Source organism: Oryctolagus cuniculus, chromosome 8 (assembly GCF_964237555.1).
Source record: "Oryctolagus cuniculus chromosome 8, mOryCun1.1, whole genome shotgun sequence".
NCBI classification, from domain to species: domain Eukaryota; kingdom Metazoa; phylum Chordata; class Mammalia; order Lagomorpha; family Leporidae; genus Oryctolagus; species Oryctolagus cuniculus.
Window position 1 is genome coordinate 70,939,100 of NC_091439.1, and position 13,829 is coordinate 70,952,928.

The 13,829-nt window shown below is 36.8% G+C and overlaps 1 protein-coding gene across 19 annotated transcripts in view; it reads right to left on the reverse strand.

The window, feature by feature from the left end:
• The window catches only part of PDLIM5 (PDZ and LIM domain 5), a 220,801-nt gene that overhangs the window by 142,923 nt on the left and 64,049 nt on the right, over nt 1-13,829 (reverse strand). For 17 of the 19 annotated variants that reach the window (XM_070047851.1, XM_070047856.1, XM_008267586.4 and 14 more), the window contains one exon: nt 1,798-1,949. The exons of the other annotated variants lie outside the window; for them this stretch is intronic. In XM_070047851.1, coding sequence (XP_069903952.1) covers nt 1,798-1,949 — 152 coding nt within the window. The remainder of the gene's footprint in view (nt 1-1,797; nt 1,950-13,829) is intronic. 19 annotated transcript variants of the gene reach the window in all.

Sequence of the window (13,829 nt, forward strand, 5' to 3'; positions counted from 1 at the left end):
AAAAAGCATTCAAAAACATGAAGAGAGTCACAGCAAATAATCAAGGAACCTTTAAAATTCTCCCTCTTGTTTTTGGTGCCTGAATACCTATATTCAGAAACATGCAGATAAGATTTAAGTGGAATCCTCAAATATTTATAACAAGTTGGTTTGTTAGATTTTGTATTTAGCAACTCAAAAAGAGCCTTTATTAGAGTTGGTAGCAGATTTCTTAAATTAGAAATATATCCAAACAGGGTAACATCTGGTTTTCATCTATCCTTATGGAGTCCAGTATATTTTCAACAGAAAACATGATACTGGGTCCTAGGTCATAAAATAAGGAGCACAATGTGAAAATAAGCAGACTGGTATAAAATAAATGATACACAGCCTTACATAAACTTCTAAAATTTTAGAATGTAAGAAACATCCCATCATCCATATTTGTTTTGTTTTCTGGTATCTCAAGTTAAACTAACTTTTGTATTACATATCTCAATGTATGAAAGTATACTAAAGTATACTACTAAAACAATTTTTTTAATAATAGTTTTTCCTCAATGACTACTTTCCTATGTTTTCATCAAAATGTATACTTTCAAAATTAAATTTAAAACACACAATCATGATGCACTAATCCACTGAAACAAATTTCCTTGAATTAAAAAAGAAAAGAAAAAAAGAATAGTTAGAAAGTCACTATACATTAAAGAAGATTTGTAAGTCTACATCAGTCGAAAAATAATTGCTGTAAAAATTAATTTCCTGTTAAGACCAAACTGACAATCAAGCAATCGAATATTATTAGTACCGTATAAAGCCTATCAGCATCAATCCCTGAACAGAAGGAGCAAACAGAGAAGCATTCCCAAGTGCTTTCCACAGAACACCAGTCTCAGAGGGGGTCACAAGATACAAAGTTCCCATTGCCAAAAACCTTCAGGAGGTTCCCCATATTCTGTTCCTCTCTCAGAGAGTCACGATATTCATGATAATTTATGGGAGACAAAGAGATTTGGTAGGGGTGGGGAATAAATGATGTTTTACAAATTTGACTTAAATTCATCAAAAACAAGACTTGCTTCAAATTCTCCAGAACTAACTGCTAAACGATCCTATTGTATGCTACCTTTCTTATAATTTTAAGGATTCAAAGCTATTATTCTATCATCCTCTCACAATTGCTTTTGTCTTTTCTCTTCCTCTAAAATACTGCAATAATTCTAATTTTATAATTCATTATATTAACGGAAAATTTCACCAAATATAAATCTGGATCCTTACTTTCAGCAACTTTGATTCAGTATAAGAATTAGTAATTTTAACAAGTGTTTCAGGTAATTTTAATGCATATCAAACATTGGGATGTTCCAAAACTTGACATATTAAAAGTAACTTTTCTACTCAGAAAAACAAAAACAAAAAAAATGGAAGACACAAACTAAGGAAAGCCAAACCATACTTCAAAAAAATACTCTCTAATAGACTGTTCAGACTATTAAAGCCAAGAATTTCACTATGATAAGAATTCTTAGCCTATACTCCACTAAGAAATTTCAAAAATTATTGAATTCTCTGACATTGTGCATCTAATTTTTACGAGTATGTGAATACATGCCTCTTAATTGGGAAATAGTCCAAAGGTTTCAGCATTTTCATACTGCTCTACTATCCAGTTTAAGATCTATTTTTTTATTTATCTACCTGAAACAATGGGAGTAGAAACTGCCTCTGAGTTAACATCATCAATCAGACATGAAAAACACATTCCTCAGTGCTGTTTTCTCTCTCAGAGCCAAACAAAAAGCAATTTACCTCTGCAGAGTCATATTCAAAGAGCCTGTACAACCCTTAATCTTGTTCTGGGCTTCAAGATGAGTCATTCCATGCGCACTTATTCCATCGATGCTGAGAACCACATCACCTATTCTCACATTGGCCTGGGATGCCTTGCCGCCATCTTTCAGCTGAAAGAAACATGTTTCATTAAGAATGTCACTCTTTAAAAAAGAAAGAAGAATAGAAGCAGATAAAATTATATTTTCACTTATACAAAAGAAATTTATATTAATATATTAGAGTAACACAATATTATCTTGTTTACCAATGTAAAGGTACAATTCAAATAATGTTAAAGGCTATTTTCTTAAATTCTTATTTGTTCTATAAAAATCTGATATTCTTTTCTGAGAAAAGGTCCTTTATAATGTGTCCTTTTCTTTATTGGGCAACAGTACTATGTGACCATAGTGAACAAGAAAGATATAGACTTAGGAGATTTCACATTTTAGCAGGAGAAAAAGAATGTAACCTAAATAGGATGTCTATACTTTTAAAAGTAACTTTTTAAATCTTCAAACAGCTGCATTTTTGTTTCAACACAAAGAATAATAGAGAAAGAGGGTCTACTGAACAGTAGTCCTTCCTGTTGAGTCCGATTTGTAGCCAGTGTTTGGGGACGGAATTCTTTTAGATCACAGGCCCAAATATCTTTTACTCTGGGTGTGCTTCCTCCTGTAGGCTTTTAGCAGGAAGGGAAGGAAACCATTGTATGAGACTGCCTGGATTTTTTTGTTATCATAGTCCTTAGTAACTAATCTTTCTTTCCTTGCTCAATAAAATTTTGTATCTGTTTGCATTATTTAGTTTGAGCTCCTTCAAATTTTATGTGTATACCTTTGAAAGAAGCAAACATAAAATTACAACAAAATGAAAGATGATGCAACTTTCAAATACCTCTAGAAACTGAAACAAACACAAATCAAAAGAAACCATTCTAAATCAAGTGGTAAGATCAGCATTCAATAAATACAAGCAGATCACACTGAATATTGGAAAATAAGTGAGACTGGACCCCAAAAAAGAAAGAAATAGAAGTAATCAATATTCCTCTAACACTTGAAACCAAAGGTTTTATATACACTTTCTATTTGGTATGCTGGAAAAGTTGTAGAAATAGATGGTACTGATGACTGTACAACACTGTGAAAGCATTCAGGTACCACAACTGAATTGTATACTTAAAAATAATTAAAATGACTAACTTTATATTATGTGTATTTTGTACAATTCAAAAAATTAACACTTTGAGAATATTTTACTAAAAAGTTTGATAACAAGAACAAACACAAAACAAAATCCTCAGATCACTGAATAAGAACTGAGTGCTACATTTCATACTTTGGAAGCAAAGTGATAGAATAGCCATTGTATGTTCAGTCAGGTTTTGACTGCCATCAATTATCAAAATCTTTATTTAAAAATGATTATCAGGAAGATGAGTTCCAGTACACGAAAACAAGTACTTAGATATAAAAATCGGGGCCGGTGCTGTGGCTAAGCCTCCACCTGTGGTGCCAGCAATCCCCTATGGGCACCCTTCGTGTCTCAGCTGCCTCTCCTCCAATTCAGCCCTCTGCTTACAGCCTAGGAAAGCAGTGGAAGACAGTCCAAGTGCTTGGGCCCCTGCAACCACATGGGAGACCCAGAAGAAGCTCCTAGCTCATGGCTTCAGATCGGCCCAACTCTGGCCATTGCAGCCATTGGAGTGAACCAGCAGAAGAAAGAACTTCCTCTCTGTCTCTCCCTCTGTCTGTAACTTTGCCTCTCAAACAAATAAAAAAAGAATTTTTAAAAAATAAAAATCAACAAAATAAAGACTAGTGCTGTGGTGTAATGTGTAAAGCACAGACTGCAGTGCCAGCATCCCATATGTTCACCAGTTCGATTACTGGCTGCTCCACTTCTGTTCCAGCTCCCTGCTAATGCACCTGAAAAGTGTGCAAGGAAAGAAAGTACCCAAGTCCTTGAGTCACTGCATTCATATGGAAGACCCAGATGAACCTAACGGCTCCCTGCTTCAGCTTGGCCCAGCCCTGGGGGTTGTAGCTATTTGGGGAGTGAAAGAGTAAATGGAGGAGTCCCTCTCTCTCCCTCCCTCTCTAACTCTGCCTTTCAAATAAATGAATAAAATCTTAAAAAAAATTTTTTTAAATCAAGAAAACACTATTGACTGCTAGATGCATCGCATCTGGAACCATGTCTGTTTCCTTCCCATGTAACACAATATATGCTAAATGAATGGATGCCACAACATTTATTATTCAACACGGGCAAAATCTTTGACTTGTTTTAAATAGTGAAACTAAGAAAAACTAAAATCTAATACAGGGCCGGTGCTGTGGCTCAGCGGGTTAAAGCCCTGGCCTGAAGCACCGGCATCCCACATGGGTGCTGGTTCTAGTCCCGGCTGCTCCTCTTCCAATCCAGCTCTCTGCTAGGGCCTGGGATAGCAGTAGAAGATGGCCCAAGTCCTTGGACCCCTGCGCCCACGTGGGAGACCTGGAAGAAGCTCCTGGCTTCTGATTGGTGCAGCTCTGGCCATTGCAGCCATGTGAGGAGTGAACCAGAGGAAGACCTCTCTCTCTGCCTCTACCTCTCTCTGTAACTCTTTCAAATAAATAAAATAAATCTTTTAAAATATATATATATATATATAATTTGAAACCAACATATTAACAAGTGATTGACAGAGTTCTTGAAATGAATAAGAAAAAAGTACCCACAGCAAGAATATACATGTGTGTGTATGTGTGTGTGTGTGTAATCTCAGAAACAGACATAAGGTACCAAGAAAAATTCTGCCATCTCACAGATTATGAGACTTTAACAAATGTATGTAAAAAATTTTTTCACATTGAAATTATACAGACATTTGATAAAATAAAGCCTTGTTAGCTTGATATTTTAAGGAACTGAAACCTAGCAATCTTATTTGAGAGTTTATTTACAACTGCCTTTGGTAGATTCTGATGAGAGTGGAACAGGAGCCATATACCTGGATGGAATGTGCTGTGTCACACCAAAGAGGGGAGTTTTGCAAACGCATGTCACCTAGGTTTCAAATTCTGCTGTACGGCCAGTTTGCTTTCATCAACTGAAATACCCATAGGAGATCCTGGTGACCTAAGCTAAGTTGCACTTAACAGTGTCAAGCTAATGAGGTTCTATTATAGAGCTATTTACTTTTAACCTGAAGGAAAATATGTTTAGGGCTTCTCAACACTAAAGAGAAAATTTTGGCTTGGACTAATGTTCAGTCTGGTGCCAAATTTCCAGTGGAATTCCAATTCACGTAATCTATTGAATTTTATTCATGGAGGGTATTCTAATAGAGTGATCCTTCACTGCTCAATTGAACTGTCTTAAAATTTCCTGTTCCAAACAGCTATGTTACTTGATTAAAACAATTAAAATTTTTTAAAAAATTAAAAAAAAGAAAATATTAATTGTTCTCTCTACACAGAATTAAATTATTTAAATAATGAAGTAGATTTACAAAGAAAACAATTCCTTAGGACAGCTATGCTATTCATTTTGTATAGGACTACGGGAAGGTCACTTCACTCAAATTAAAGGGTTGTTATAGTTATTACAAGACATAAGAGCTCAATAAGTATTGACTGTTATTACTCCCTTGGCTTTGTTTTACTAACATGAGAAATGTGGGGGCAGTACTAGGTAATCTCAAAGGCCTCCTACAGCTGCTGCTAGTTTAAAAGTTTATCTGTGAGCTAGTTGTATAAAGTTATAGCTATAACCCCAAAATAAAAGTCAAATCTGTAAAACTTTGTGGGTGGTACAAAGGGATATCTATCGTCTATTAAGTTCAGCAAAGGAATAAAAATTGGGATTTTGATAATGAAAGAAACTATAAACACAATTTATCCTAGTTTTGAAGAAGAGCAAGCATAAAAAAAAAAAAAAAAGTTAACCAGAAATGAAATGCACCTAAGTTACTTTTACCATTCTCATTTTACTGAAAACAGTAAAATCTACAGGCATTCACTCTATATGTATCCAACAGAAACAATTCAAATATTCCCATTCTAGTGGTAAAATAAAGATAATGAACAAAGTAGAAAGAATAAATCAAAGAAAATGTAATAACTAGATAAACTTTTTGAATTACCTTGCTCCAGCTGCCTACTAGAATCTGAGAGCCTACCACATCTCAAGACGTTGAAAACCAAATGCTCAGAATTACTGACTTCTAATGCTTTTATTTTCATTTATTTACAGCCTTTTTAATTTAAAAAACTTACATATTTTTCACTTTTGTAAAGACAGAGAAAAATATCTTCCAAACACTGGTTCACTGCCTAATGCCCGTAACAGCTGGGAGCTGGACCAGCTGAAGCCAGTAATCCAGAACCCAGTCCAGGTCTCCAATGTGATTGTCAGGGAACCAAGTTCTTAAGGCATCACGTGCTGCCTCCTAGGATGTGCATCAACCAGAAGCTGGATCAGAAATGGAGCTGGGTCTCAATTCAATCACTCAGATATGAGATATATGCATAGGTGCATATATGGCTTAAACACTGACCTAAACACTCTTATGGGGCTACTTTTATTCTTTTTTTTAAAGATTTATTTTATTTATTTTAAAGACAGAGTTACAGAGAGAGGTAGATACAGAGAGAAAGGTCTTCCATCTGCTGGTTCACTCCCCAGATGGCCGCAATGGTCGGAGCTGAGCCAATCTGAAGCGAGAAGCCAGGAGCAAGGAGCTTCTTCATGGTCACCCATGTGGGTGCAGGGGCCCAAGGACTTGGGCCATCTTGTACTGCTTTCCCAGGCCATAGCAGAGAGCTAGATCAGAAGAAGAGCAGCCAGGACTAAAACCAGCACCCATACGGGATGCTGGTGCTTCAGGCCAGGGCTTTAACCCACTGCACCATAGCGCTGGCCCGGGGGCTACTTTTATTCTAAATGCCTCCCTTATTTTCAGATAGTCCCATGGATTCTACCACTTCCATGGGTACCACATCTAGGAAAATTACCAGACTTTATCAATTCTCCCATTCCTCTCCCATGCCAGTCCATTAACTTTCACCTTGACCTTACTTACTGTTGCCTAATTAGCCTAAGAGTTTTCTGAAGACCTACCCTACCTTCAGAGTCTCCATATTCTTCTCCTTTTCCTCCATCTTCACATTTCCATTCTAATGGCCCTACTTCTGCTAACACTGGAACGTTCTAATCATGTCAACTCCCTTTTTATAAAAGGTTGGAAAAGTTTCAAATGTCTTTTGCTTGTAACAATTTAGAACAAGGCTGGGGCTGGTGCTGTGGCGGAGAGGGTAAAGCCACCACCTGCAGTGGAAGCATCCCATGTGGCGCCGGTTCGAGTCCCGGCTGCTCCACTTCCAACCCAGCTCTCTGCTATGGCCTGGGAAAGCGGTGGAGGACGGCCCAAGTCCTTGGGCCCCTGCACCCGCATGAGAGACCCAGAGGAAGCTCCTGGTTCCTGGCTTCGGATCGGTGCAGCTCTGGCCGTTGCAGCCAATTGGGGAGTGAACCGGCAGATGGAAATTCCCTCCTCCCCCACTTTTCCTTCTCTCTGTGTGTAACTCTGACTTTCAAGTAAATAGATTACTTTCAAGTGAATAGTAAATCTTTTAAAAAAAAATTAGAACTAGGTGGAAGACTGAAATACAAGGAATCTGTCATTTGTCACCAATCTGTTTCCAAATTCAAAACAAGCTCCATACATCAGGGATCATGTTTGTAATCTTCTCTTCTCCAAAAGCTTTGCCTTTGACTACTGTATGCTTTAGAAAACTCTTTTATTAGATAACAAATAAAAATTAATAAATAAGTGTATCTATTTACTATGTTAAATTCTAGTAGAATTATGGGACCACTTCAAAAAGTTCAAAGAAAATACAATCAAAAGGTTTTTTGGTCCCAAAATTTTGAACATCATCTATCTTTTGTTCATAATACGCATTTTCCATGAGCATTTTGAAGGCCCCTTGTATGCATAGGTTTCAATAGTTTTGAACCAAAATACTCTTTTAATTCCACATTCCACAAACTTTTTTGAAGTCTGCATATTCTTTATTTACTAACAAAGAGAGAAAAACACATTCTAATCCAAAAAGTGAAATCTTAAGAATTAGACTAAACTCACCTAAGTATAGTCAAAAGCTAAGAATTTTTCCAGTAGAACAAAACCAATCTATTTTGGATAGCTTGTAATATGTGGTTATTCTAAGGCCTCTAAACAGATGCTACAACTTCCCTTGGAAACTTAATTTTTCTAACAAATGTTTGGAAGTGCTTAACAGTACTTAATCTCAATCCTTTCCTAACTAATCAGCAAAAAGGGAGATAAATGCCCATTGCCATGTGAATAATCTTTCATACATTCAAACTGCCACACAAACTCCCTTTGGTTTCCAGTATTTTTTTTAGCTTAGTAACATTAATCATTTTAGATTTTCAACATTGACATCTTTTCTAAACCTGTAACCATCTTTAATATTCTCTACCTAGGCTTCCTAAAACTCAAACAATTTAAACTTAGGGGCATGAAGAGCCTGAACAAATGCTGCATGTAGTGCAAAATACTGAATGCATAGAAACAAATTTAGTGCTTGTGGAAGGGTAGCACCTTAATGAATATTTCCATGAATATAATTTATCTTCCTCAAGACACTTATTAGAGAGATAAATGCTTCTTTTCTCTTAATTGGATGGGTTGTAGCATTATTACGAATTGTGAGCAGCCAAGGAAAAGAATACAAGGTCACTCATTACTTACATAGCTCATTTACTGTTTTTGCAAGTCTGAATAGTTGCATTTGTTTGAAGTTGTAATAACTTTCTGTCATCAGTATATCTTATACATATTACATGGCAGTCTTGAGCATATATTTCATAAATGAACAATGCGTAGGAAAGAAGCAGTGTGGGATCTCCTGGGTCAAGCTCAGTATAAATCAAATCAATCCCAAGCAAATGCTTCCCCTTTGATGTTTAAATACGGTTTTCCAATTTTCCATAGACTTAACTGTAGCGGAATGTTTCTTTAAAAAATGTTAGTTTCAAGCCTCATTTAAGCTGTAAACAAGTCTGCCCCTGTTGGATTCACCTCTGAGTTTAATTTTGTTTACTGACACTGAAATGAAGGTAGACCAGAACAACTGTACACTCTTTAAACAACTGATAGATTGGTATCTGTACTGAGCCTCCCTTAACTTAGATAGGAAAGAATCTAGTGCCAATCACCTGTACTTGTACTAAAACACTCCTGGGAATAGATGGCATTTTAACCCACTATCTGCAATTATGAGCTAAATGTTTTCTCTTGAAAAGAAGTCCAGTCTCCGGTAAGCAGAAGGAGACACTGTGTGTGGGTGTGTTTTGTAGGAAAGGCTATAAGGGAAAAAGCAGAGACTTGGGTTTCTCCCATCTTACTTTGACTAGGAAATACCCAAAGGCAAACGTTCTCTGGTTATTTTAGAAATGTAGTTCCTTTCACATAGTCTTTTACCGCCCTGAGAAAGAAATGACCTATAAAAAAGTAGTTAGTACTACTCACTGAGCACCAACATTAAGTCAGGGATCTTGGGAGTTCTCACTCCTATGACAGTTTTAGTCTGTTTTACAGATGGGAAAAGAGAGCTTCATAGTGTGTAAATGATTTGCTCACGTCCATACAAGAAGACAGTATTAAGCATAGGCTTTGAAATTTTAGGCAAACATTAGTTCACATTCATGTTCTGCCATTTACTAGTCGTATGACCTGAATTTGCTTGACCTCTCTAAGCACCAGTGATCTCTCTTTGAAAATGGGGACTATAATTTCACACGCCTCACAGAGCTGCTGAGCAGGTCAAATAAAACATCAACACAGCAGATACTACAAAATACACTGGAAATGTTCACTGTTATTGTTCATTATTATACTTTGCCACCAAAGCACAGAAGCTAGGAGCCTACTTCAATGACCCACAGGGCAGAGAAAACAGCTTTTTAAGTTGACCAGCCAGACCTCCTTCTGGCATTTCCCTTCCTTCCTTAAAAGAAAGCCAAACATGCCCCTCACCCTACCCCTGGCTCATTCATTCTCTTTCCTCAGCTTCTCAAAGCCTAAATGTTCTCCTCACTTTGCAACAGAGATAGACATGCCACAGATTTAGAACCTTAGCTCACTGCATCCTCCTTCACCACTTCCTACTGTCCAATTCTGACTTTTCCAAAATCCATTTCCATAGGCTGGTGACCGCATGTCACCACATCCCAGAAGAAGCCTTGAGTTGGGATTTGGGGTAGGACTGGAATAAAAGAAGACACTTAGGGAGAACAATGGAGGGCACTGGTATAGGACGTAAAATAGGAAACCAAGACCACAAGGAAAAAAGGGTCATGAGATAGCTCAGGTGTTGGAAGGCCAAATCTAGGCCGTGTCTTTGGGTGTGTTGTACATCCATATGCATAAAATTTAGAGCCACTTTTCTCATAGTAATATTTATGTATGCCACTAAACATGCCATTAATTTATTATTCTTAGACAAAATTTATAACTAAAATTCCCCAAAATGTTTAGCTTCCATACAACTGTGTGGTTCCCTAAACTTTTTAAAAAGAGAGAAAACTAGCACTGTGTCTTTATAAAACCACACTGAAAATAAAATGTCAAGACCACTTAGACACTACGAAAAGGATCTCAAAAGCACAGTGAATTAAAAAATGTGTATCTACAAAGAAGTATACTATTTGGGATTCCTAAGGAGTTAGATATACCTGTCACAGTAATCCTTCCCAGCAGTGATTATCTATTGAGAATGCCTCCATCACACAAATTTAGCAGTGAAGCTTTCATTTTGTAGAATTATAACCCATTATGCAAGATCCCATTTAAAATTAGTCTAATGGCCTAAAATGGCACTTTAAAATGATCACTCAATACAACTGCTATATTGTCTTAGTTTTTCCATAGAGGAAAATGTATAGGTACAGCAGTAACTCCAACAACATATTATAATTCTTTAATGAAATTTATCTTTCCAAATAATAATAAATGTTCAATATGCACCCCAAAACTTCTATTTGTCTTCTTTTGAAAGTTACAAAACTGGTAAAGCTGGCAATAACAAAACTTAAAAAAATAGGTATCAGCAATAAAGATGATTTATTGAAAATATGTAAGCCCAGACACATTACAGAAAACAGTCTTACCACAAATAACAACATTTTAATTGTCAGTTGCTTACTAAACAGAACCATTTATGCTGGTACCAAAGAAATTTACTTTGGGAATTATCCTGTAATGTATGAGTATCAAGTAGGAAACCTGCACCTACACAATGACTCACTAACAAAGTACAAGTTTTTGACCCTCTGCATATTTTCAACAAATAAGGAATGCTTACACACACATGACCCTAAGACTGTGGGTATGGCAGGAATGCCAAGAGACTTAGTGAATGTAAAAAAAGACCCCATAAATATGACAGAAATGAAATAATGACATAAATATGAAAGAAACACTAACAGGAACTTCCCATGCCCAAAAACCATGGGAACTAAACCATGGGAAAACAAAAGTTGCTGTTTATCTTAACAGTGCAGTTACCAAATTTTGAAGAAGTGTGCTAATAAAACTGTATTAACCTGACTCTGACCAACAGGATTTTCTTTAAGCAGAGAAAGCACTGAAAAAAAGTGTTATTGCAAACAAACAAAAAACCAAAAAATAAAAAACCTCATTAATGAATAGTCTTTCATTTCTTTTTTTCTTTTTTTTCTTTCTTTTTTTTTTTTTTTTTTTTTTTTTTTTTTTTTTGACAGGCAGAGTGGACAGTGAGAGAGAGAGAGACAGAGAGAAAGGTCTTCCCTTTGCCGTTGGTTCACCCTCCAATGGCCGCCGCGGCCGGCACGCTACAGCCGGCGCACCGCGCTGATCCGAAGGCATGAGCCAGGTGCTGGTCTCCCATGGGGTGCAGGGCCCAAGCACTTGGGCCATCCTCCACTGCACTCCCTGGCCACAGCAGAGAGCTGGCCTGGAAGAGGGGCAACCGGGACAGAATCCGGCGCCCCGACCGGGACTAGAACCTGGTGTGCCGGCGCCGCAAGGTGGAGGATTAGCCTAGTGAGCCGCGGCGCCGGCCTTCATTTCATTTTAAAACATATTTTCTAATATCTGTTGCAGCATAAAAACTTCGAATCTAGACGAATGAGCCTACGCACGGGTCAAAGTTTCAAGGAATCCCTCCTTCATGCTTGCTAGGGCACTATACATGTGACCTTTCCATTTTCTATCAATTTCCCCCACAACTCACACACAACACCTAAGAATGCATTAACACCACACTTGAGAACTAACACAGAACTTGTTTTCCAGCCAGTGATGGGTGTCACCCAATCACCATCAAATATCACAAATAAACACAATCTCAATGGAGTTTTTACTAGCTCTCAGGGGCCAGGAAAGTGAGAGAAGTACAAACATTTTGAGAAGCTCTAATTATTGTTTTTAAATCTATCTATGAAGCTTTTCCTCAAATCCAAGTCTGTTTACTATCACTCCAGTGTTTAATAATCCACCCTCCATGAAATGCTAAGTACTTCAGCATTTAATGTGCTGTCCTGCACTATTTGTTGTTACATACAAATAGTGTTGGCATTTGAACCAGTCTATAAATGTTACTCAACTACATTTAAAATGTCAATCTCTGGTTTGGATGTCTAATGTGTCTAAAATTTGAGGCTTCTCTGGGTTTAATACTTTTTTGTGTAAAATAAAATGACCTAACCTTTTGCAGGTTAGAATGGTAGGAAAATAAAACAAGCAATCAATGACAACTCTCTGAGTAACTGTGTAAAATCCTGACTCATGTGAACACTGGTTATTTTAACTATGGGCCTTAGTTTCTGGTTTATGAGTCAAGCTGTAATCAATTTCACCCAAAAGTTATATACCATTTATGGAAGCAATGAGAATACCTCAAACTATGTGTCATTATTCTTACAAAACCAAACAGTAAGGGTGATTATGTCTCTTTCCCTTCACTGTCACCAAGCCACCCAGTCCAAACACAAAGCTTCTGCTAATATTTTTGTTTAAACAGTCTAACTATATTTTCCATTATATGCTGAAGTCCCATCTCATTCTATTCTATCAGAATTTTAGTAAAATCTGAACAGGGCTTCTCATGATTCACTACTGATATGTCAGATTAACACCTGCATATTATAGCTAATCTGTTTGTCTATGCCCAAAAATTTAACGTGTTTTCTGTCAAATATGTGAATATTATTCTACCAGAAATTGAAAAGTATGGTGGTTTGTAAGAATAACACATTCATAAACATCTCCACATCAAAAAATATTGTTAGTTACTGAGAAATCAGTGTTTCTACAAAATCCATTCCAGAATAATAAGGGAAATAGTAAGAAATGTCACAGATAACTACAAAGTATAAAAGCAAATTATACATTTCAACCCTCCCTCTCCACTGGGTTCTGTTCAACAATGCGATGAATCCTCTGAAAATGTATCTAAATTGCATGCAAGCACACATGAATTTTCCACTGAGTGGGCCCATAACTATCCCCAAAATCTCAAATGTATCTATAACCAAAAAATTTTTAAGACCTTATGATTTAATGAAACCTTAGAGCAGAGTTTCTCAAAGCGTGGTTCCTAGGCGCCAGCACCAGTATAGTTCTACAACAGGGCAGGGGCGACGTGGAGGCTCTTTAAAAGCCACTAGCTAAAGAGGTTTCAAATCAAAGCTCCATCAGCATCAAGAAAAGTTAAGAACTCTAAAGCAGAATCAATATTTATTCAAAATGGCACAAAATCATGATTTCACATGCTGATAGTAGACAAGTATAGCTTTAAAAAAAAAACAAGGATTGGCTTTTATAAAACACATAATCTTCATAGTGTAATAAAGGCCTATTCCAATAAGGCACTTAAGTCAAACTGAGAAAAGATATAAAAGAACAGACATGGCCCTTTCTCTCAGCTCCTGTTTTGTAGTTATTTCAG